The sequence below is a fragment of the Apodemus sylvaticus genome, chromosome 16 (assembly GCF_947179515.1).
Source record: "Apodemus sylvaticus chromosome 16, mApoSyl1.1, whole genome shotgun sequence".
In the NCBI taxonomy this organism is placed as follows: Eukaryota; Metazoa; Chordata; class Mammalia; order Rodentia; family Muridae; genus Apodemus; species Apodemus sylvaticus.
The window spans coordinates 15520413-15546108 of NC_067487.1; the positions used below are offsets into that span (position 1 = coordinate 15520413).

General features: G+C 45.7%; 1 protein-coding gene across 3 annotated transcripts; it reads left to right on the forward strand.

Moving 5' to 3' along the window:
- The first annotated feature begins 711 nt into the window (after window positions 1-711).
- On the forward strand, window positions 712-25375 carry Otulin (OTU deubiquitinase with linear linkage specificity). 3 transcript variants are annotated; one of them, XM_052159806.1, is made up of 8 exons: window positions 898-969; window positions 1196-1352; window positions 8973-9049; window positions 12266-12360; window positions 15239-15382; window positions 19833-19958; window positions 22229-22498; window positions 24831-25375. In XM_052159806.1, the coding sequence occupies exons 2-8, from the start codon at window positions 1264-1266 to the stop codon at window positions 25023-25025; spliced, it is 996 nt and encodes a 331-aa protein (XP_052015766.1). In that variant the 5' UTR covers window positions 898-969; window positions 1196-1263; the 3' UTR covers window positions 25026-25375. The 3 variants fall into 3 exon arrangements, with proteins under 3 accessions (XP_052015765.1, XP_052015766.1, XP_052015767.1); XM_052159807.1 differs by having other exon boundaries at window positions 1215-1352; XM_052159805.1 differs by lacking the exon at window positions 1196-1352 and having other exon boundaries at window positions 712-969.
- Window positions 25376-25696: the final 321 nt, after the last annotated feature.

Here is a 25696-nt window from a genome sequence, read left to right on the forward strand (position 1 = left end):
AATATTTAATCGCAGGCAAAGGTGATCTTTCATACATGGTCTCATAAGGAGAACTCCACAAAGACCAAATTCAAGCATATCAATCTAACTTGGCCTTTTATGATCTGATTTCCAATACCGTTCCATAAAATCCACCACTACCTATCAGATCTGCCCCTGAACCTCTTGCAGGCTTCCGAAATGTCCCTCCATGCTATTGCTCCATACTTGGGTTCTGCCTTGAGGCTGGAGCCCTGCCTACTAACTACATGAAACAATATAATTCAAGATGACACAGAGTACTGTGCTCGCTCAGCTACGACCCCACAACCGACACCAACGCCACTTGTGCTCCGCAGGCCGCGCTGGCACTGAGGAACTGGTGCCAGCCGGGCTTTTAGGGACCCGAGGGTGATGTTCTGAACCGAGGGAAATACTACTCGGCATCCTAACTCGTTGGAACCCTTCACTACCAGGACCTGCTAACTCTACACCGCCCAGCCCGGGTCCTACCCAGCCTTCGAAACCCACAACACAGGCCATTGATCCCTGGGTGAGGAGACGCCCTGCAAGCAGAGCCCGGACATGCGCAGTGGGCACATGGCGCGGGCTTCTCCAGGCTCCGCGGCTCAGTCCGCTCTGCGCAGGCGTACTCTCCATTTCCAGCCCCGCCCGTCTCAGGTCCCCCTAGCCCCTCGCCACGCCCCTTGCCGCAGGTCAAAGGTCGCAGGGCGGGCCACCGTGACGCTTACGGAAGCGCTCTGCGGACCTCGCGGGGTGCGGGGCTGCACAGCCACGGCTCCAGACGGCGGGACGGCAGGGCCCGGTGTGGCCGCGGATGAGTCGGGGAACCATGCCCCAGCCCGGAGCGTGGCCCGGTGCGAGCTGCGCGGAGACACCGGCGCGCGAGGCGGGGGCCGCGGCGCGGGACGGCGGGAAGGTGACGGCCGGCGCGCTGCCCCGGGCCGCGACGCGATGCCCGACCGAACAGTGAGTGAGCGGGCACGGGAGCGGGGCTGCGTGGGTTCCTCGGTCTCAGGTAGGCTACACAGACCGAGCAGGACAGAGCCAGAGTACGAACCCTGTCACAGCTCGGTCACCCAGGCCGCCACAATCCCGCTTTGACAACTGTCCATCCCTAAAGTTAGGGAAAGCGCTAGGAATTTGGGAAAGAAATCCGGAGAGGCTTATTTAATGACCGACTAACTCCCTGCAGCTCTTTTCCTCTAATCTAGCTCGGAGGAAGTGAGGTCGCCTCTGTAACAGCCACAGAACTGCCCCGCGATGTCACCGCTTGAAGAGTTTCCCACCTGTTGGACAGACTTTGGCCGCATGCTAACCCTCTTCGTTTTACCTTGTCAGACCCTGGCTAGGTATTCCTACCACCCATTGCTTTTAAACACACACACACACACACACACACGGTTTTAGAGCAGTTCCTTATTGGCTATGAAGAAAAACAGTAAGTTAAAAGTGATTACACTATGCAGGGTTTGGAGGTGTCTACTGAGTTCGTGGCACAGTTATAGATGATGCCTCTGGACTTACAACGTTAAAAGCCCTGGCAGTCAATTTTCTTACCCAAAAGTTAAAGCATAAGGTGTGTCCAGATGGACCTTTAGAGTTCTTTTAATTTCCTAAGAAGGGGTCTTTTGAAGCCTTGTTAGTGTAGATGTGATATAATAGCTCATTTGCAAGGTGCTTTGTAGTGGGGCTTTGACGGGTTTCATTTACTGAGCACCCAAATGTGATGGTAATTATTCATGTAATGAGCTAATGGTTACTGGGGAAAGGTATAGAGTAGGAGGCCTTAACCTTCTCCCAGAGTTAGGCTGCCAATTAGACTTAGTGACATTGGCTGTTAGCTTTGGGACTTGCAGAGCTTTTAGCTCTGTATTTGGGTCAGCCATTATCTAAGCTTTGGCCATAGTTGCTGGGTCTTCTGCAGTTAATGAATCTAGATACACTGTTTTTTAATGAAACTTCCTGATTCTTAAATCAGGACACTTATTTTTTCTTTATATTGAACTCCATATGCAGGGTCATGTGTGAGTTGGTCTGATCTGTGGCTGCCAAGTTGAAACTGTCTAGGTTAGAGATGTCTCTTGCCTCTGCTCTTCGTCTGGTTCCTAACGGCCCCTACTGCCAGCCTTCCTACCCTGAGCCTTTACCTTGAGCCTTTTAAGTCCTGCACCCCTGTCTTACCCTAGCAGTTTCACATTCCTTGAAAGATACCTGAGCTTTCGAGGCCAGAACCACATTCTCCAGAGGACACACAGTTGTTTGGTAGGTTTTCTGGTGTGGTGGTTCTCAGGAACACCTGGCAGAATGGTCCTCAGGGAAGGAGTCTTCACACTGCTGTTAGTCTTAAAGCTGAAACCTAGGTTTGTCATCTCGCACTTGAAACAGGTGCGGATTCCGCAGGCGCAGCTTGTGCAGGGAGGTAGGGAGACACAGGTAGGAGATTTTAAGACCATGTTTCTTCAGCCCCTCACCCCCTTTCTTCCTGACCTCCTTAGCAACACTGGACAGAGAGGCATGGCTTACAAGGCCAGCAGACTTTACCACCCCCACGTTTGTAATTTGTATGTTATTAACTCAGTTTCTCTTTTTCCTTAACTGCCTATGTTGGCTTTAATTATCCCATTCTCTCTTGACTCAAGTGGGGAATGAGGCTGGTGTAGCTCACAGATGTTACTGTTTAATACACCACCCTGCTAGCCCAGCCACCTTTCTGAATCAGCCTTACATGTGTAGATGAGTGGGCTTTCTCTCTGTGGGGCTTTCTTAGGGTCCCGTATCATAGAAACAGTACATAGTTGACAGTATAATATGTGCATATGTGATATATGCTGCTTAATAGTTTGCTATTAATAGTATAAATTTAATACCATTAAGAATGTGCTTTTAAAGTCTGTGTTAGGCTCTGGGGTCAGATCTTTCCACTCGGAGTTATTGAAAATATTTGTACATTAAAATAGGGACCATAATAAGACTGGATATGATTCCAGATATGCTTTGGAGTCATTTGTACTACATTTGAGGGGAGGTTAATTATGAATGTAAGTCCTAGGCAATCTGCAGGTGAATTATGCACTTGGGATGTGACTCTGGAGGGTTGGCTCTGGTAGCACAGCTGTCCTGATTTCGTTTTAATAATAAGCTCACTGCATTTCACAAGGGGAGGAACTGGGGAAGAGGGACACCCAAGCCACACGTACACTGCCTGCTGCACAAGCCCCAAGGGAGGGTCACCGGGAAGCTTGGAGTCCCATTTGAAGAGGCCGTTCATTAGAGCAGATAACTTGACTTTGTGCACGGCCCCTGGCGGCTCACGGCACAGGTCTCTCTCGCTTCATCTTCAGCTCATCCCCCCCCCCCCCCCCATCCTTTCATGTTTGACTTCTGCTGTCAGTCACACCACACTACCCTATTCAGTGACTTGACTAAACCAGAAGTGGTTAGGGAAGTCACAGACTACCTGGGGGTGCTAGGTTCACGGTGGGTATGCTCTGTGTGGAGGCGCACCTGGAGTCTGTGAAGCCCTGTGAAATTGAGGGCAGACTTGTGTTTCTAAGCTAAGGTATGGATTCTGTGAGCAAGGGTCTATGTGTTAGGCTGTTTTCAGGGATTGTCAAGCCCACTTGTATGCAGTTTTCCGTCCTTGACCAGCCTAGCTCCCAGAGTGGGGTAAGAATGTGTATAGCTGTGGGAATATAGTGGACTCCCTCTCCTTTCCTCACCCAAGGAAGAACCCACTTCCGAAATCACCACGGATGTCCCAGACCCCGTTGTTGAAGGCGGCCGTGTTGTCCTTCCGCGCTTGTGGAAGTCACATGGAGCAACATGAGCTGGACATGGAAAGCACACTTGCAGACGTGGGTGGAAGTCTGGCCTAGGTGCTGGTACTTTCCTGCATGTGTTGTGTTGTTTACCCTCCCTGCAGCCACCAACGCTGGGAAAAGGCTAGGCTGAGTGCTCTTTACTGTTCTGTGACTGAGAGGGAAGACATGTTGGCGTGACATTGCTTGACTTCGTCTTAACCTGTACTGCCTGAGCTTAGAACAGACCAAGTTAAATATAAACTGCAGTGCTCCAGGTCAGACCTGAGCAGAGCTGCATATGGTATCTTATTCTTAGATGATGAAGGCTGCCTCGTCAAGTGTTCTTACTGGTGAGTTGTGAAGAAGATACTATTTTGAAGGCTGGAACGGTGGCTAGTGGTTGAGAATGCTTGCTGCTCTCACATAGGACCTGCTCTAGGCTCTCAGCGCCCACACAGTGTGGCTCCCCACCATCTGTAACTCCAGTACCAGAGGACCAGCGCCCTCTTCTGGCCAAAGGACCTAGGCACAAAATAGTCAACACCAAAATAAATGCTTCTATTTCTTTCTTTGTTTGTTTATTTATTTTGGTTTTTTGGATTTGGTTTTTTCAAGACAGGGTTTCTCTGTATAACCCTGGCTGTCCTGGAACTCACTCTGTAGACCAGGCTGGCCTTGAACTCATAAATCCGCCTGCCTCTGCATCCCAGAGTGCTGGGATTACAGGCGTGCGCCACCACCGCCTGGCAAGTGCTTCTTTTTAAAACAAGGAAAAAGTATTGTTTGTAAGCTAGAATTTGTACTGTTAGAATTGGTTGTTTTCATTTCATGTCTTGAATTAGATGTTGAAAATATGGCTTCATAAAAATCTGTTTCTCTGAGCTCTGCCTTTAATTTTACAGTTTTCTTAGAAATCATATAATTTCATTTGCACTAGTAAGCATTTGCAAACAAGTCTTAGCTGGATTTAGTACTTTGTCCCTGTAATGCCAGCACTCCAAAGGCAGAGGTGGAGGAGGATCAGGAGTTCAAGGCCAGCCTAGCTCAGTCCCCCTCCCACAACACACACACTCACACACATACTCTCATACACACACACACACACATGCATATACACACACATGCATATACACACACATACATTCACACACTCACACACATACACACATACACACACATACACACACACACATACACACACTCCCTTAGCTTTCGAATTTGTTGATATGGAAACCTCTGAGCAAAATATGAGGTCCTAGTTATAATTTAGCGTGCACTGGAGCTAACTCAGTTTGGCATGTTGGCTTCAGAGTAGAGTAGTTTAGCTCATGAGAAAGAAAATGGGTAAATAGTATTTATTGGGAACCTGAGAACAGATCCCTTCAAATAATGCCATGGTGCTAAGCTAGGAGATTTCTAGTTAGGAATTATTATCATTTGGTTTAAAATTTAACTGTACTGTTGAAGTGTAACTAGCATGTCCGGACGTGGAGTCACTTTTCACTTTACTATTTTCTAGCTGTCATGTTTTATAGGAGAGAAGTTTTTGCTGTGGTGATGATCTGAGTCTGTGGGGTTTGTCAGCACTGAGGCCTTATCTCAGTAATGCCACTTTCCTTGTATTGTTTCATTATCTTTCCCTCCCATTAAAAAAGAGATCAGACCTCCACAGCTCCACGTTCCCAGCGCAGCTCCAACACCACTCTGCAGTTGTTTGCAGCATAGCATTGTTACTTCAAGAGAATAGAACAAAACAAAACTGAACTTTACCCCAAGACACAAGTTCTGGTGAAGCTATTTTAATTTTCAGGGTTGTAGGGAGTGAATGCCAGCAACTTGGGTATGCTAGACAAGAGCTCCACCCCTAGAATACCACACAGACACTTCTATTCCCCCTTCCCTCTGCTTCTTACGGTCACCTTAGGTGGGTGGATCCCTCACCCCAGCTCTCGAATGCTCTCCTTTCTGACCATGTTGATCTTCATTACTCACACTTGGCATTGATCTCTTCTCCAGGGACACACAACTGTGGGGTCACCTTTGAAGGCTCACATGGCAGCACACCTTTGGTGGCCAAAGACATTATCAAACACTGGTGCGAGGATCTGGGTGACATCTCTGGTTGCTGAAGTGATGGTAGATGCTGTGGGCTCTTTGGCTTCTGCTTTGCTCTTCTTGTGAGAACTGTATCCTGAGTCGCTGCTCTTTGTGCCCACGCATCCGCGCTGCTGTGCCGCCCCGTGCACGCAGCTCTCCTGTGTGCTCTGCTCTTCCTTCTCTTGGTTCTTTTCCTATTGCTCCGTGAGGGCATTTGTATCTGTAAAGTGACTGTTTGGATTGTCTTCTCTGGGCACTGGGCTGTGAGGGGACAGAAGGGAGCCAAGCGCTCATACAGGCTAGCCACAGAATTTGCCTGAAATGCAGATTTATCATAGGCGGTTAGGAGTTAGCTGGAAGAGGAACCACAGATCATACAGCCTTCTCACTGAAGCTGAGAAAACCCAGGGCAAGATTGGGGAAGTGTTGTCTGAAGACAGCTTCTGAGAATTTAAATATATTAAGAAAGTGATTTGTTTCCATGACTGTTTTAGAGGATGAGAATTTCTCTGATAGGTGTAATTGTTGGCTTGACAGAAAACTGTTATTAAGTTTATGAGAGAAGAATGAAAACATGTGGTCATATTTTATTTTTGGCCTTTGATCTGTTGTCTCCCCACCCCCACCCTACAAGCATCTGTTTGCTTTTAATTTTGGCACAAGCTCTCTGAGTGACATCATGCTTTTTGCTTGAAATGTCACTGGATCATATGATACTTGCTCTCTTACCATCACACTATTAACACCTATACATACACACTAGAGAAAAGAAGGACAAGAAATGACCACTGGGCAAATTGTTTATTAGTACTCTTCACATTGGTGGATATATGAAAATTAATAGTAGCTAACTTTTTTGAGTACTTGTTACTTTAAACATGTCTTTCTCACAGCAGTCCTGTGAAGTGAATACCCCAGGAACTGCTGCTGCCTGTGGAGGTAATAAGGACTGAGATGAAGAACAGCTAACCTCTCATTCTGGCTGGGTTCCCACAGTAACTGTTGCTCTCTGTAGAGTGTGCAGCGAAGCACTTGTCAGGATGTGTTAGCAAAGAGGTGGACCACGATTCTGAGTCTGTTGGGACAAGAGAATGCCTGCAGCAAATCACCTGTAAAAGTGCAGCGTAGTTGTGATTAAGAGTTGGACTGAATTCCGAGTAGTGCGTAGGGGAGTAATCAAAGCCATGCTGGAGGGAGGTGGGGCTAAGGCACATTCATATGTGTATATGAATGACAAGGTCTTTCTATACTACAGGCTAGTCTAGATATCAAGATCTCCATTCACAGCTTCTTGAGTACCAGGGTTGTAAGCATGTACCACCACATCTATAAAGTGCAGATTTAGACATTAGTTCTCTCATACATGGGAAACACTGGATTATTTCATGAGGTTCTTGTTAGATTCCCCCAGCAATTCCCTCTCTTACCTCCTCTCTTTGTCTCTCTCTCCTGAGACTGTTCTTCTTCCAGCTCTGTCTGCTAGGCCATGTCCAAGGACAAAGAGATTGGAAGCAGAAGTACTTGTATCTGAGCTGTGAGGATGGGGCAGTGTCATGGGGATACAGGGAGAGGGATGTCTGCACACTCCTATGTGGGGATATAGGGAGTGGGACTCTGCACACTCCTATGTGGGGATACAGGGAGTGGGAAGTCTGCACACTCCTATGTGGGGATACAGGGAGTGGGAAGTCTGCACACTCCTATGTGGGGATACAGGGAGTGGGAAGTCTGCACACTCCTATGTGGGGATACAGGGAGTGGGAAGTCTGCACACTCCTATGTGGGGATACAGGGAGTGGGAAGTCTGCACACTCCTATGTGGGGATACAGGGAGTGGGAGTCTGCAGACTCCTATGTGGGAATACAGGGAGTGGGAAGTCTGCACACTCCTATGTGGGGATACAGGGAGTGGGAGTCTGCACACTCCTATGTGGGGATACAGGGAGTGGGAAGTCTACACACTCCTATGTGGGGATACAGGGAGTGGGAAGTCTGCACACTCCTATGTGGGGATACAGGGAGTGGGAAGCCTGCACACTCCTATGTGGGGATACAGGGAGTGGGAAGTCTGCACACTCCTATGTGGGAATACAGGGAGAGGGAAGTCTGCACACTCCTATGTGGCCTCTCCGCAGTTTTAGGCTCAGTGTGTCGGCATTCCTTCAGATGAACTTGCTTCTTGTAGTTGCTGAGCCGCAGACCCTCCTTCCTAGCTTGCCGCATAGCTGCCTCTCCAGCATCCGGGGCTCCCTTGTTCGTGCCTTCCCTCTGCTTCCCACTGCTCTGTCACATACACTGGCTGTTCTGTCCCCTTTATTGTCATTTTGGAATAAATGTTCTTTTTAAGGTGCTGGGATTAATACTACACTTGGAACATGCAGGGCAGCTCTAGCCAAGCCTCTTAATCTTCAAGGAAAGGGAAGCAATTTCAAAGTGGTAGCCATATTCATTATCTTTGCCTTGAATTTTACCCCCTTCTCAATACTTACTAGTTCCCTGAAGAGACACTTTAGGAAGCGATTATATTTGTAAAGAAGTTGTTGATTAGTGGTAGCCTTTAGAACGTGTGGGAGCATAGCAGCATCTGGGTGGGTGGCGGGTGGCTGGTGAGGGAACGAGCGAAGCCTTGAGGAGGACTTTTTGTTTAGGGGGCTTGTAATAATTGATTCTCTCTTTTCATGTTCAGAGTAGTTGCTGTGAGATTTATGTGTAGCGTGTTACAGAAGTCGGCGTTCTGTGTAAATGCTTCTGTTAACACTGGTTCTGTTCTCGGAACATGGAGGGGTCACTCAGGAGCACCATTGATTTGTATGCATGCTGGGAGATTTTAGTTTAAATAGTCTTGGAGTCATGTAAAGTGATCTATGAATGGTCTCCCTTAAAGCGATTCTGAAGTGAAAGAAAGTGCTGTGATAGAGATGCTAGCACGCATATTTTATCACTGTGGCATCCTGTATGTGAAACAGTTAAATTTCCATGTCATAGCATTTCGTAAGCAGTTATATATTGTCACACAATGGAAATTGTCAGTGCAACAAGAGTTTGAAAATATCTACTTTGGTGTGATTTCAGCGAGGAGGACATGTACCGTGCTGCAGATGAAATAGAAAAGGAGAAAGAATTGCTAATACATGAAAGAGGGATATCAGGTATGTGTGGAACTGTTTTGTCTGTAGACTTTCTTGTGCCTGGAAAACCTAGTTAGACCAGCCCGTCCGCTTTCATGAAATGCGGCCTGTAATTCCTACAAGGCTGCTCATACATCCATTCTCTTGTATATGAGCTTCTTACTCTGCTGAAGTAGATAGGGGGAAGACTCTGCCCTGCATCTCTTGACTCTGCTGTCTCTCAGCTTGTATCTTTACATTCTCTAAGAGTTTGGATTTGAACACATCTGTCATTTTCAATTGCAAGATGTTTTGAGAAGTTAGCTGTCCACACACCCTTGAAGAAGGCCATGTGCTTGAGAACGCCAGCCGCTGTGTGACTGTGCAGGGTGTATTGCTCTGTCCAGCTTGGTCTTCTCCTTCCTGGGATGGACTTGGTGCTCCCGGTGGCTCCCTGGCCTGTGTAGAGATCTCCACAGTACATACGAATAGTACTTGCACTGCTTGTGTGATTACAAGTTCTGCTTTGCTCTTAGAACTGGCTCTGTCCCTATGGTGAACAAAAGCATTATTGTAATTAGGATACATAAGTCTTTGATGATGGTTTCTGATTCTTCCTCCAGAGCTGGTCCATTCTTCTGTGAAGCCAGCAGGGATGTTTTTTGTGACCCTCCTTAGAACATCATAGGATGCTCAGTCTTCATGGCTGAGTTGCTCCAAATCCCTGAGAACACAGAGTGCTGTATGGACTGACTCAGCTCTCCTGCGTTTCTGTGTTTACCCGTCATTTGATAGTGCTGTAGACCCTCTGTTTTCCTCTTCCACCTCTGTGGCTTGATTTTGATTTGATTTTCTTCTGTCCAAGCATTTAGTGAGTCTGGTGAAGTGCATTTTCAGTCTCACAGTCCTCATAGCTCAGTCCTGATGAGCTCACTGCCCTTGTCCTGAGGGAGCTCTGCCTCCTCCCTAGGAGTCACAGTGCTTACCGAGACCAGTCAGAATGCTTCGATCCTTTGTGGGTGAAAAGACAACTCTATCTAGCTTAGCTCCATAAAGGCTTTCCACACCCTGGCCTGTCCAGCTTTGTAAGTACAGTTCCATTGGAACTTTAAGCTTTCGTTTGACTTGGGAGCTTTCGTGCGAGCTGAGTAGTTGTGCAACCCTGTGCCCCTAAAACCTGGTGAGTTTCTACTGACCAATCAGAGAAGAAGTGTGAGATCACAGGGCTAGTCTGTCCTGAAAGATCTGGGTTCCTGGAGGACTCCCCGTTTTGTTTCTCACCCTTTGAGAGGGCTGGTTATTGTATTTGTCACATACGTGGTGCTTAAGGGCCAAAGTTTACTTGTTTGAGTGTCTGCTTACCAGTCTGGTCTTTTTACTTCCCTTATTTAATTTTTTTTTTTCTCTTTTTGGTTTTGGCAAAAGAAATAGTCTTCTTCCTTGAAATAGCAATGGGAGGCTATGTAGATTATAGTTAGACTGAGGGAGTTGTACCCAGTGGCTGATGAGGTCAGGCACTGCCTGATCCTCTGCCTCCATCTCCTAGCTAGTCAGCATGTGGGGACTGCTGTGTCCTCCCAGACACAGAAGCCCAGGGGGATTCAGGTAAGATGCTGTAGCTATGCAAGTGCTTCATTTCTCCACGCCTTTACCCTTATGCAGACCTCTGACTCAGGACAGGATTGGGCTTCTGGCTTGGCCTCCTGCTTTTATAAGATCCCTGGGTCATCCTTAACCCAGTGATCTGACATGTAGGACTCCTCAGCCCTGCCCAGGGCTCTGTCTTAGTGTATCTAGGAGTGAGGATAAAGGGTGGGGTGGGGTGGGGGGGGAAGACTTCTTGTCTGGAAGTCTTTCCTCTGCTGGTAAAGTACTTCCTCCCCAGGCTTACACTCCTCCCTGACAAAAACTTTTGGCCCAGAAAGGTCCTGACTGCATATTAGCAGTTCTTCCTGTTTGTGGGGATGTGAGTGGAAAGGCAAACATGGGAGTCCTTCCTTATTATAAGTAGCCTCCTAACAATTATCGCTTCAATTTCAAAGTGTAACAGTGGTCGTTTTCACTTCTTGGTTAATTATATTGTATTCCACACAGACATCTATCTGTGCATGGATTATGTAAACTTTTGAATAAGGTTGCTTTTTCTTTGAGAAATGGAGAACAATGATGTGGCTTTTTGAATGGTCAGATTAGGGAGGCTTTGGTGTACTTCAGACACTGGCTCCCACTGTGCTCTGGCTCCTGATTGCTTGTAGTCCTTTCCTCCTTCATCTCTAACTTCCACTGGGGAGGAATCCTGGCCTCATTCCCTTACATCTCCATTCCTGGCACCGTGAAACACTTATATACAAGATATGTAGGCTCTATGTGTCCTAGGTTCATTTCCTAAAACAATTGCTAATATCTGTATCCTTAACAGTTTAAAAAAGAAGCCAAGATGAACCTGAGAATTGCCCTAATAACTTTTTGAAACAAACTGTCATATGCACTATACACATAATCATAGGTATATATCAAGAAATCAAACCTTGTCCACTAAATCAAGAAAGTCTTACTTAGGGCCCAAAGTTCAATCCCTAGTACACACACACACACATACACACACACACACACCACACACCCCCACCCCCACACACAAACAAAGGAGAGGAGTGTTGGGGGGAGAAGTTGAAGTTGAATTTAAAGGCTTTTTTTTTTTATAAAAAAATCCATAACATTTGTTTAATCCTGAATTGTACTAATTTGGGGAGACATTAAAGAATGTCTGTGGAGTAACCAACACTGAGTGCTCTGATCCTTTCTGGCGTATAACAAAAAGTATAGTCTTAGGTAAATAGCAAATGGAATTTTTGTTAGATGCTATCTCTGTCTAATGGCTATGAAAGAGATGATGGAGCTGGTTCCATGGTTCTTGTGCTTGCATCTGATTCCCTTAGAGCTCACAGCCACCTGGGGTCAGGTGAGTGCGCTGCGAGGAAGGCCTGCCTCCTGACTCAGGCGTTGGATGAGCAACCTGACCGGCTGCTGTGTGGAGAACGGGCTGGACTGTGTGGTGACAGGGAGGCCCATAAGAGACCACTCTGGTTTATGGAGGTGGCATGGACTAGACACATGGGCAGTAGTGAGATTGAGGAATTTTTAAAATAGAGAACGTAAGGTGAAAGGAGAGGCTTCCTCTACCCCAGGAAAGCCATCTTCCATTCCGCTTTCCGTGATTCCTTGTTTCATTTCATTGTTGCCATTTTGATTTTTCACCAGAACCCAGGTTAAGTGTGGCTCCTGAAATGGACATTATGGACTACTGCAAAAAAGAATGGAGAGGAAATACTCAGAAAGCCACATGTATGAAAAAGGTACGGCCAAGATGCATCTACAGAATCATGAGTTACGTATCATAGCATGGTTTTAGACATTGGTTAAGACAACTGCTATAATAAGACAATGCTGTAAATATTATTGGTGTTCTAATTTTAGAGGTGAGGAAACAGACTACAAAGATAAGGACCTGTTTGGAGTCACAGTACTAATATAGAAACAGCATCAGTTCTTTAGTAACTTAGTTTCTTTGAAGAACACATAGCTGTGCTGTTGAGAGTAGAGTTGGCCACTGGTGCTTCTCTTTGAGACAGTTGGGAATGTCCTTCTTAACTGGAGCTGTACAGGCCTCAAGGGTAGGCAGAGGCGATTTCACACCTTCTGCACGTGTGTCTAAGTCCTAGGTGTAGACTCCTCCCGTCCTCTCTCTGCACAGGGTTTGAACCATTCCTGTCATTTACGGTGTGCCAGGAGCTGCCTTCACTTCATCCACTGCATACACGGGCACCCCTAGAATCACACCCTGTGGGCTCTACCTACAGACTGTACTCCATCCGTCATTCCTCAGTAGCAGGGAAGCCATAGGACACTGTTTCTGTTTGACCATTCCTAAACTAGTGACAAACTTCTACCTAGTACTACTAAGTTGTGTCTTTTGGTTCCCTTTTTTTTTCTTGGATTACTTACACTTTGGTTTTGAATATACTTGTGTTTTAGAAATACTGACCAATGTTTGTATTTTTATCATTTATTTGTATGTGTATGGGTGTTTTGCCGCATTTATTTGTATGTGTATGGGTGTTTTGCCGCCGTGTCTATCTGTATCACGTGTGTGCAGTGTCTGTAGAGGCCAGAAGAGAGCAGTGGACTCCGAGACTGGAGTTACCTATGACTGGAGTGTCCTTGAGGATGCTCAGAATGGAACCCAGGTCTTCAGGAAGGACAGCCAGGGCTCTTAACTGTGGAGTCGACTGCCAGCCAAATTTGATAGAATTTGATAGAATCATATTTGAAAGGGTTTAAATTGTTAAAATTTTAATTTCTCTCATAGCAGTAGCAGTTGCTGCTGCTGGTTCTCCTTTCCTTATCCTTCCTTCTCCTCTTCCTCCTCCTTATCATCATCATCATCGTTATTATTAGAAAACATTACTCATCTTTTAGTAATATTTAGTAAACTCAGGTTGGCAATCTGAAAGCCGATGTCCGCCTCAGCCCTCCTCCTTACAGATTTGTGCTCTAGGCCCTGTGTGTGAACTCAGTCGCAGACTCTCTTGATTCTCAGCTCTTGCCAAAGGTCAAAGGCTTGTTCTCTCAGAGGCCGTGTGCTAGTCATGTGTCTACTGCTCACCCAGACTGCAGTGAATCATGTCAGTATTTTCTTACCTGCCCTAGAAAGGTCATCTCTAACTAATAATTTCATTCTCTTGCCTTAGTGTCTTCCAAAGGTCTGTTTTCATGGTTGGCCTGCCTAAGTCCAATACTGAAGACACTCAGGTTACCCAGATAGGCCATATTTTAGAATTTATGGGAAAATTTTTCCTCTGTGGGATTGGTTTCAGGGAAAGAAAGATTTGACCATTCCGTAATCAAATTAAAACCCTCCATTTAGAGACACAGCTCCTTAAGAGCTGTGATGTAATCTGAGCATTTTCACTGCCTGTTCACAAGTTTGATTCTTGATTTTATTTTAGTCCTTATTCGCCTAAATAATTACCTGTGTTTTGATTTGGATATTCTTTTGGAAGTGTTTATAAATCCAAATTAATTTGTATTTAAGTGTTAGGTTCATCTCAGAAATAGAACAGTTATGGAGCTGTAAGATTCTGATGGACCTGCAGCCTTTGGATCTCCTGATGACTGTGTGTGTGTGTGTGTGTGTGTGTGTGTGTGTGTGTGTGTGGTTGTGGTGCATCACTCTAGTGCTTGTCCTGAGGCTGTTATAAACAGACCTGGACTGTCAGTCATGAAAGCGCTGTGCGCGCAGTCGTGTCAGCACCATGCATGTGACAGCTGCTGTGCCTCGTCTCCGTGTCCAGCAGTGTGCCGTGTTATGCCAGCAGCAACCCCATACGGCTCACCTTCACTTTACCTCTTGACTGTGTTGTTGTCTCAGACTTGATTTAATACTGTTGTGGCTTGTTAGATTGCTTCCCCTGCTAATACTCAGTAAGAGACTAGTCCAGATGTATAGGAGGGTCTACCAGCAAGGTTTGTGCACGTGATGTGTGCACAATGACGTCGCCTAGTGACATAGTCTTAGATGTGTTACCATTGCTGAGTGACTTATGCCTGTGTGTGTACACATACACATTGGAAACTCGGCATTTATGTGTATCTTAAAATATACTGGAGATAGAAATATTGCATGCCCCCCTTCCTGGTCTCTTCATTAAAGCATTTGGGATTAATTAATCACGAATTAAACCTTTTGGAATGCCAGCAGTGAGTGAGTGCTTAAGAAGGAACCGTGAGGGTGCTAGTGTTGACACCTGGTTTGTTTCGGACGTCGGGTCTGTGGCATTTATTACAGAGCAGTGGTTCTCAGCCTGGGGGTCACAATTCCCTTGGGGGTCGCATACCAGGCATCCTGCACATCAGATATTTACATTATGGTTCATAACAGTAGCAAAGAGACAGGAAGTAACAAGGAAATAATTTTATGTTGGGGGTCATATTAGAGAGTCACAGCATTAGGAAGGTTGAGGGCCACTGTTATACATGCTGAGATTTCATAAAGCACCAATATTTTAAGGTAAATGGAATTGTGATCAGAGATTGGAATGCCTTACTGAGCTATTCTTTCTTGTTTGCCATTTCCCAGTGATTTAGGACAATTTTTTTCTGGTAGGCATGGAACTTTTCTTGCTATTTCAAACCAGTAACCACCATCTGAACTCTTTGATGTTTTCCCCCAAGGGCTATGAGGAAGTTTCTCAGAAGTTCACTTCCATAAGGCGAGTCCGTGGTGATAACTACTGTGCACTGAGGGCCACGCTGTTCCAGGCCATGAGCCAGCTGGCCGAGCCGCCCCCCTGGCTGCAGGACCTGGAGCTCATACTGGTACGCTGTGCGTGAGTTTGAGGAACATGCTCTGCAGTGTTCCGGGAGTTCCTGTGAGAAGACTTGTCTTTCTGCTCAGGGTGTCTGATGGTGCTCTATGCAGCGTGATTTCAGTGTATGGATGTGTTAAGTTTGCATATGTAAGATTTTATATGTGTAAAAAATGACTAGAAATAATCGGTATTTTCAATAAAAGAATGACAAAACTTAATATACTTAAGCTGAGTTAAAGAACAGCTTGAGTTTAGAATTCATAAGAATCACATAGAAAAAACTTTATTTTGGTGTTTCTATGAAGTAACTAATATAATTTTTTATTTTTTATTTATTTATTTTTTTGGAGTCCATGCAGACTTTAGGGGCAGTTCAAAAACAAATCTATGTTTCATTATGAGATGTTAGTGTCTCATGTAGAAGCCTTTCCTGGACCTGGCTATCCTTAGTGTTTTAAGTCAGCCACATGGTAGAGAGTCCCTGGGATCTACGTCTGCAGGTGTCTGGATACAGAGGAGGTCTCATGCTAATGTTTTGTGTAGTGGTTTATGAAAGGAAATTCTGTAAATCCTGGCGTTAGTGAGCATGGCTTTGCTCTTTGCTGTTTGCATGTGAGCTGAAGGGCTTTGGGGAATGGGGTGGACAGTCTTAACTCGGTAGCCCAGGCTGACTTCAAGCCTGGGTCCTCCTCCTGCCTCAGTCTCGTGAATGCTGGGACTACTACGGGTGCGAGCCTCCATGCCTGTGTAAACGGCACAGTTGCTACTTCTGTTGGTCTGACATTTACCAATAAGGCTTTCCCAGGAGTGACAGAGCTGTCTGTGGCACTCGTCTGTACCAAGTATAGTGAGTGGAGACTGTGTTGACTAATGTGTTCCCGTTACACTTGGCCTTCTCACACATACGTGGACGGTGTATTTTAGCACACCCAACAAAGGGAATGAATGTGCTTTACAACCTATTAAAGAAAGAAGTATGTTTTAATTTACTTTTAGATGATATTATTTCTGAGAGGATAGACTTTGTCTACAATACTCTTAAAAACAAAAGAAAGTAATTTGAAAATTATTACCAAATCTGTTTGATACTTTTGAGCCTTTACTTTTTAGATTTCTGGGCTTATTTGACACTAATTTTAAATTTTTATACTTTCTAAGAATTTTGGTGCAAATAATGTCCCAGGTAATTAAACATACACATTATACCCCAGAAAGGTAAAGCCATACCTCCTGCTAACAGGGTGCATTTGGGTAACATCATCTACCACATGTGAATGGATCAGGTAAGAAGGTGGGGTGTTGCATGCCTGGAATTCCAGCACTTTCCATGCCAAGGGAGGAGGATTGGGACTTGTAAGATGCTCTGGGTTATGTAGTGCAACCTTTCTCAAGAGTGACAGGTCGTGCTCCATTTTGATCATGTTAAAATGTGTTCCTTGTAGGAGTGATGAAGCGATTGTGTGGTTTTCCTGGCCTGGTTCTACAGATAACTGTTAAATTCCCAGTGGCTCCGAGTGCTGGCCTCCTCTCCACAGCATCAATCATTTCCACATTGGTTGGATTCTGCTTCTGCTCAGTCTCTGATGAAGAGACTACTTTTGTTCTCATGCCCTCAGAAACTTGACGTGGTTTGGACCTTTCTTGACGTTTTGTTGTGTTGTTCCTAAGACTTGAGTGAAACACCCTCTTCCAGCTCTGTGTCCGAAGTGCGGCCAGAGGAGAGGTCGATGCACAGCTGTGGTTGCACTGGAGACTCACCGACTGAGAAGGGTGCTAGCTGTCTGCTTCCAGGGCATCAAGGGGACAGCTCGGCCCGGCAGCGCGTGCTTGAGACTGACTCCTGGACACGGCCGTCCAGGCTGCTCTGCTCAGCTTCTCGGGCCTTGCTGTTCTGCTTAGGAGTCCAGCTCTGTCCCTCTTGACCTGCAGTGACCCCTTTCTCTTGTCCTGCCTGGGCTTCTGACTGGTCTCATTTCTGTCCAGAACCAACCTGTGAGTGCAGGCAGACATCTGACCGCAATAACTGGTCAAAGCTGAGTCAGCCCTCACCCTGTGGAAAGGGAGTATCCTTTATATTAGGAGCCTTTTCAGTTTTAAGTGTACTGTATTTGTAAAATCTGTGGACGGATAAGGCCTGTGACAGGCTTGCTGCAGAGTGACACTAAAGCTTTTTGTGACTTCATTTTGGGGACGATGCTTTTGATCCTTGGAGTTGCGGTGGTGTCAAGATTCTAGGCGTTGGTTGGAGTAAGCAGGCTATGGTCTAGGTCAGTGAGCAGTGATGTGCCACCTGGTTACCCTGAAACATGCACCGGCTCATCTCTTGCTTCAGTCTCCTTCCTCCTCCCTTTAGTTGTTTTTAGTCTTCTTCTCTTCCAGACAGTTTCTCTGTAGCCTTGGCTGTCCTGGAACTTGCTCTGGAGACCAGGCTGACTTCAAATGCACAGTCTGGTTTTTGCTTGCATCTCTTGCTCCAAAAGAAGGCAGGCCTGTGTACCCACTAGAAAGGACTAGTGATTTAGTGGACCCCATGTGTGACCCATGAAAGCATTTAAAACTGTTTATGTCCTCTGCAGAAATAAATCTAACTCCATTGTTCTTTCCTACTAGTTCCTTTAAACTTTTATTATCATGAGTCTGTGTGAGCCTGTTTGCGTGGGTGCTGCAGTGAGTGTGCGGAGGTCTGAGGACAGCTTTGTGGGTTTGCTTACCTTCTCCATTTACGTGGGTCCCTGGGATTGAGCTCAGGACAGCAGGTTTACAGGGCCAGTGCATTTTCCCACCAAGCTGTCTTGTTGGTACTTTTTCTAACCTGCTTTCTTTTCCAAGTCTTACTTTTTGGACTTTTTTCCAAGACTCTCACTTGTGGACGTATACAGGCTGGACCTGGACAATCACTTAACTGACTGACGGAGATGACAAAATTAACATGTTTCTTCCAAAAGTAACTGGGTTGCCTGTTGTAGCTGCTCCTTGGGTGACCGTCCAGTGGTACAGATCCTGCAGCTCTCCCCAGGGCTGCCATCTGTCTCCTCGCCTACCTTACAGTCTTTGGACAAGTATTTTCTTTTGGATTGTAGTTCTTGGAGCCAGGTTGTAATTTCACTTTGTTGCCACTTGAGGGCACATTGGATTCTGGTTTTGAGTCCGAGACAAATTAAACTGCCTGTGCACATCTCAGAAGTGCAGCTGGTGTGGGGACAGAGTGGGGCCGATGCAGCTTTGGGTGAATGCTCACTTATCACAGTAAGATATGATGACTGCGTGTCTTTCCCCCTTGAGTGATGGAGAGTACGGTCACTGTGATTTTTGTAGAGACAAAGCCATCTTAGTTACACAGTTGTCATAGACTGAGAAAGCACAATCAGGGTTAATTGTTTATGAAAGAGTCTCAGAATCTTAGGTTCTAGTGGAACTGAACATGTTTTGTTCTAAACTGTTTATTACTTTTAAACAAGTTTAGCATAGGACATTAAGGATATGATATTTTGACTCCAGGGGTGAAATCTCTCTTTTATATTTCTAATTTCCCCCTATTTATTCGGTTGTTTATTCATTCATTCATTCACTTGTGTGTGTGTGTGTGTGTGTGTACCTCTTCTGCTGAGCCATCTCACTGGACCTCAGCGGTGAAATCTTAGCAGTGTAGTGATGTGTCCCTACCCAGCCCAAGTCTATGGTTTTCATCCTGACACACCCAGGACTCTTGGGAAGATATAGTTTCTCAGGCTGTCATGGATTAAATTGTGGCCTTCAGATTCTAGATTCTAATGATATGCAGGTACAAATGAAATAGTCCAGAAACAGGAACAGAAAGTGAGGACCATAGTAGTTGCTTGTGGCTCTCTCATTAGAAAAGTACCGCTCCCTCACCCTCTCGCTGCTGTGGGTCTCACTTCTCTTCCCCATCTTATGCTGTGGAATAAGAATGTGTTGTAATATTGTTTAACAGAAAGATCTTGTGTTTTTATTGGGTTGTTTATAAGTTTCAGAAGTTAGGCTTTACTGTCGTGTCAGGAAAAGGAGCAGCTTTTGACTTTACCAAGGGCCTTGCGTGCTTATAATCACCTTGCTGAGCCTTGTGCTGATGTGTGGTAAGGCTGTCAGAGCCCCCAGAACCCAAAGGTCGTTATTATGAAAACCCAGTGTGCATTCTTCCTTAGCTTGTCCTCAGATTTGTGCCTTGCCTGTCCTGGCCTGTGGTTGGTATTCTGCTGACTGGACTCCTGATGATTTGAACCAAAAGCATTTAACCTCACAGCCGTCTATGTGGCTATATTTTGAGTTTTTGACTTCCTGTTCAGATTCTCTGACTTAACCTATGTGATACACTTGCAGGAATTAGTTCTTGAAATGAAGTGGGTTTTGTATGAAGGCTTTGAGTTGTCCTCCTTTTAGGTTGTCTCAGATATCGTGCAACATTGACACCTCTGTATCTCTGTTTCTTGATATTCCAGTTACCAGAAAAGCTGATAAACAAGTATACCTGGATCAAGCAGTGGAAACTTGGACTGAAATTTGATGGGAAGAGTGAGGACCTGGTTGAAAAAATTAAGGAATCTCTTGCCCTGCTAAGGAAGAAGGTTTGACACGTGTAATTTTCTGTCTCTGAGCTGTGCAAAGCTTTCTCTCTTGTTGTCCCAGCAGATGCAGTGTTCCTAGGCTTATTTATTTATTTCATATTTATTTGTAAGTTTATAAGGAAAAAGGTTCATTTTAGTTCATGGTTTTCTTTAGGTGTCAGAATTTGCTGGTTTCAGACAAAATAATTTTGGGCTGGGGGAGTTGTGCAGTCTGTAAGTGCATGACAGGGAACTGAGTTTGGTTCACCAGAACTTATATAAAGCTGGTGGCATGTGATTGCAACCCCAGCAATTGAGAGCAGGGGACAAGAGGGTCCCTGAGGTTACTGGCCATCCAGTCCAGCCTAACTAATCAGTGACAGTCATCATGTGACTGCGTATACACCGCTATACCCTTATACATGTGCACACATACTTGCACACACATTGAAAAAGGAAACTTTAAAAGAACATTAATTCCTCTCATGATTTTTTTTTTTTTTTGGGGGTAAAATGGAAAAATGTGAACATTCTGTTTTCTTGGATGTGATACTGTATATGAATGTCTCAGATAACATTTAATTTTCTTCCAAAGAAACCTTAATAAATATAAATTTTAAGTCTTATTTATAGGTTTTAGGGTTATCATTTATTCCATATTGATTGATTGATTGATTGTGTGGGTACATATGTATGTACACACATGTGCATCTCTGGAGGCTAGAAGAGTATGTTGGTTTCCTGGAGCAGGAGGTAGAGGGGGTTGTGAGCACCACCATGTGCATCCTGTGTAAGAGCAGCAGGTGATCTTAACTGTGAGCTGTGTCTTCTGTCCTTTATCCCACGGTCACATTCCCTGTGTATTTACGTGTATCTCTGTGTATTAAGTTCTTTCCAGTTACTCTTAAATTCTAAAAGTCTACCAATATGTGTTGAAAACTTTTTCAGTAAGTAGACTTAGTGACTTGTCTTTTGAAACCATCCTGAGAGTTGGTCTGAAATAGTTCATGGATAGCTTGGTGTTCTGATTTCCTGTGATTGGTGAATACAGTCCTCCCTCCCTGTGGGAGAGGGCACCGGTGTTCTCCTTGCCTATTGGAGTGTAATGGCTAGGGGCTAGAAGCTGCTGGCTGGCCTGCTGGAGTGATGAAGGACCCAGTGCTGAGGCTGTCAGCTTAGCTGTAAGGTGTCGTTTCCTTTTCAAGGGGCTGGGGAAGGTGTTAGGGTTTTTTTTTTTTTTTTTTTTTTTTTCTTTTTTTGTGATGTATGTGGCCTGCAGTTAGACCCTCCTGGGGAATGTGTGCGATGCCAGTTTACAGGGACATTGAAGTTGCTCAGGAATCCCTGCTGGCAGCTGGCAGCATTTCTCTTTGTCCTACTTGGCACTAAAAGTTGCTTGGGTTCCTCTACCTTTCAACCAAGAAGGTGGGATGACTGTGGTCACCTCTGTTCTAGAGATGAGGGAACTGCAGCCTGGAGGGAAACCTTGAGAAGACAGATTGCATTTTGACTCTGACTCTAGAGTCGTTCTCCTGGCAGCACCATTGTCTGCTTCTAGAAAATATGAGACATAACAACACAGTCCAGCTGTTCAGTGTTGGAGAGTTCTGTGAGGTCAGAATCAGTACACTTTCTCTCTGGTTGAAAATGCTGACTAGTGTTTGAAAGCGTGCTAATTAGTGCTTACTCATCAGGACTGGAACTAAATTGGCATCTCTCTTTCCATGGCAGCTTAGCAGTCCATACAGTTACAGTGTTTTCTTGTTCATTTAAAGAGTTGGCCTATTATGTGAAAACCTTGATTTCTAATTAGTAGTCAAGAATTCCTGATTGGATTTATTGATTAGACGCTTGTATATGTTTAAGACATTATGGGGTAAGTTTAATAAACCAATATTCAGGAGACCCCACAGTCTCTCTCAGCAGTCTTCCAATTTGGAGGCTCGTCTCTGTGTTTCTGGGTTTTAGAAACCCTCCAGGTGTGGCAGTCACAGCTGTCTGACAGCTCTCACACATCTGTCAGCTGCCTGGTTGCTGGTGTTGCTCCTGCTGATGGAAAGGCATCCACCTCACATCCCCATGCCTCCCCTCGCTGTGTTGCACTTCACATTAGCAAGAGAAGAGGCTAAACAAGGGCTCCACAGTCTGAGGGTCACCGTTGTTTAAGGTGAGAACTTGAAGCTGTTCACATTGGCATGTTGCTTATGAAAACCATCTTATAATCATGGTACAGAAATATGCCAGGGATTTTCAGAACAAAGATTGTAATGGTGACAACTTTGTCATTGCAGTGGGTAAGCCTGGCTGCAATGAGGACTGCTGAGGCGAGGCAGACAGCTTGTGATGAACTGTTCACAAACGAAGAGGAGGAGTACAGCCTCTATGAAGCCGTGAAGTTCCTCATGTTAAACAGAGCCATCGAACTGTATGACGACAAGGAGAAGGGAAAGGACGTTCCGTTCTTCTCTGTGCTCTTGTTTGCCCGAGACACATCAAATGACCCTGAACAGCTCTTGAGGAACCACCTCAACCAGGTGGGACACACGGGTGGCCTTGAACAGGTGAGTTGGGACTGAGAGTATTTTTATCCCTGGGCTAGCCATCAAGGGGTCCCGAGCCTTGCAGGTCAGTTCAGGGGCAGCTCTCCTAGGCACTGCTGGTCCAGCACCCATGAGCTCGCAGTCAGGACTTAAGGCCACAGTGTGCCTGGGGCTGGAGGATTTACTTGCATGTCTTACTTGCATAACTCTTGGCAGGAAACCTACATCTTTGTTGGTAGCCAGAGGGTCATTTCAGTTCCTCGCTGCATAGGCCTCTCCACTGGTCTGCTCTTGGTTTGGAAGAAACTGCACATTCTCATTTATCCCATATTCTATATGTTATAAGCTAGTCACTAAATCTGTTACTTACTCAAGGGGGTGGTGAGGTTGTGCCTTTTTAAGGGAGACATTTCTAAGACTTATGGACATAATTTATTAGTCTCCACCCTTACATAGTCCTAGGATTGTTTTTGCAAAGTGATGGATAAAATTAATTCTCTTGACTCACTAGAATGCTAATATAATTTGTAAAATATGTTAACACCCTTTATGTGTGTATGTGATCAGCTACCAATTAAAGTAACATTAAGACTGAATCTAACCTGCTGCTTCCTACTTGGACTCTGTGCCTACCTGAGTGCACCCGAAAAGGCCCGAGTGCCAGGACAGACGCTCTCTCAGGGAAGAGAGAGCCACGCTGGGTTCCTCTCAGTCTTTCTGGCAGATAGAAATCTATGAAACCTGTTCTGTTGTCTTGCTTAAGGTGTAAGAAAGAACAAAAGACTGGTGGTTATTGCTAGGGCAGAATATTTATGATTACTTAAGATAACTCTTTGTTCTTAGAATGAAGGACGCTTGGCTCCTGAGCTGTAGCAAAGGTCTGTGGCAGAGTCTAGGAGGACTTGTGCTATGCTCCGCTCTAAGAGCCAGTGAGCTCTGCTACAGTGGTGAATCCTCTTTAAAAAGCTCCTTTAAGAATATTATTTAAGCACCATTAACCTATCCTTTTAAACCACCAGGATAGTCTAATCTTAAAACATGTTGGAATTCTATAATGAAATCCAAAGCCACTTAGAGATTAGGCTTCCTTTTCTCCAACGGTAAGCAGTCATACTCTAATTTCTGGGTAGGGATCTGCCTGTTCTGGACATTCTTAGAAATGGAGCCATACACTATGCAGTATTTTATGACCACCATTTTGATTTAGCATAGTTCATCTGTGCTTTAGAATGCACTGGGACCCCATTCCTTTTTCTCACCGGGTCAAACGGCATTGTATGGCCGTGTTCTATTTTGTGCACTCATCTGCTTGATGTGTGCTTGGGTAGTTCTGCTGACTGCTGTGAGCACTCATTGGCAGGGCCGTGTGTGCATGTGTGCACACGTTTCATTTTGGGTATATGTCCAAGATCAGAATTGCTGTGGGAAGATGGTAGTGTGGTGATGTTTTGAAGAACTTATACAGGTCTAGAATGCATCTCAGTGCCAGACACTTGCATAGCGTGGATGAGGCCTACATTGGACCCCTCGCATCACCAAGAGAAGAGAAGAGAAGAGAAGAGAAGAGAAGAGAAGAGAAGAGAAGAGAAGCAGCCGCCCCACTTTACATTCCCACAGCAGCGTGGGGAGACTTTCCATGTCTTCATGACACTTTCACTATCTCCTAAAGACCCAGATGAAGTTGAGAACAGAGAGCAGCCATTTACACTGTGTGACAATGGCCGCTTAGCATGCTTTCAGTCTCCATACGCTTTCCTTACTCCCAAAGAAAGCCTCTTCCTCACCGTCACTCCTCTGCCTTTCCGATTGGATACATTCTCGTGGCTCTGGTTTGCTCTCTAAGCGCTTAGGACTTCCTGTGGTCATCAGCCTCTCGTTTATTGTCTTTGGAGAAATGTCTTCCAAAGACTTTGTTCAGTTTTAAACTGTCTTATTGTATATACTTTATTGAATTCACATTACACTTTTTTATGTTCCGAGTTTACGTCCCTGTTGGGTGTAAATGCCATTCTTTATCAAAGGGGAGGAGGACGCTTGCAGCTGAGCCCCTGCCGCTCGTGGTCTGGGCTAGTGCTCGTGGTCTGGGCTAGTGCTCGTGGTCTAGACTAGTGCTCGTGGTCTGGGCTAGCTCATGGTCTGGGCTAGCTCATGGTCTGGGCTAGCGCTCGTGGTCTGGGCTAGCGCTCATGGTCTGGGCTAGCGCTCATGGTCTGGGCTAGTGCTCGTGGTCTGGGCTAGTGCTCGTGGTCTGGGCTAGCGCTCGTGGTCTGGGCTAGCTAGCGGCTGCAGCGTGGTGCCAGGGCCCTCCTTCCCCACGCTTCCTTCAGCACACTCACTTGCTTTTCCTTCCCAGGTGGAAATGTTCCTGCTCGCCTATGCTGTCCGCCACAGCATCCGGGTGTACCGGCTGTCCAAGTATAACACGGAGGAGTTCGTCACAGTCTACCCCACCGACCCCCCCAAGGACTGGCCAATGGTGACCCTCATAGCCGAGGACGACCGGCACTATAACATCCCTGTCAGAGTGTGTGAGGAGACAAGCCTGTGAGGGGCACACACGTGATCTGCCAAGAGATGTGCATGTGCAGCTCCTCCCCTGGGGCCTCAGATCCGCAGCTCTCCAAGGACAATGTGGGAGAACTCTCGGGCCCCTGGGGCCAACTGTGGACTGTTCTGGTCTGAAGACTAGCTATTGATAATGAGAATTGATTAGCCAAGCCTTGACTCATTGTTCTGTTACGCAGTGGTTCACTGAGGGCTTCTGCACATGCCTTTGGAAGGGACAAACTGTGTCTCCAGAAGGCAGATGCTTTTGGGTCAGAGGAAACTGTTTGGAAAGGAATCTGTCCAATGAAAGTTGATGGTAAACTGGTTTTTACTTCTCTTTTTAAAACAGTAGTTTTGTTTTTGAATCATTTCTTTTTGGGGGGGATGGTGGTGATGGGTCTCATTGGTGGTCTTCCTATAAGTTTGAATGGTAGTGAATTGGAATGAGTCTTTTAGATGCTATCTTTTGATAGCCGCATCTGCTTTTGGAGGGATGGACAGTGAATTTATATGCCAATTAATATATTATAAGTAGATTGTCTCTTAGAAGACTAAGGATGGGGTCCCAGAGTAGGTTTGTGAAGGCTGGAAGAGGGTCAGGAGAGTGGGGAGGAGTCTAGGCCTTGGTGGCTGAGGCTCTGTGCCCTGGCTTGGGGAGTCCTCTTTGCACAT

What these genes read in the sequence shown, in the direction of transcription:
- Otulin (XM_052159805.1), top strand. Translation starts at nt 818, where the DNA reads ATGAGTCGGGGAACCATGCCCCAGCCCGGAGCGTGGCCCGGTGCGAGC. An exon ending in ACGCGATGCCCGACCGAACA is followed by an intron (nt 970 to 8,972) that starts GTGAGTGAGCGG and finishes GTGTGATTTCAG; the next exon opens with CGAGGAGGACATGTACCGTG. An exon ending in ACATGAAAGAGGGATATCAG is followed by an intron (nt 9,050 to 12,265) that starts GTATGTGTGGAA and finishes ATTTTTCACCAG; the next exon opens with AACCCAGGTTAAGTGTGGCT.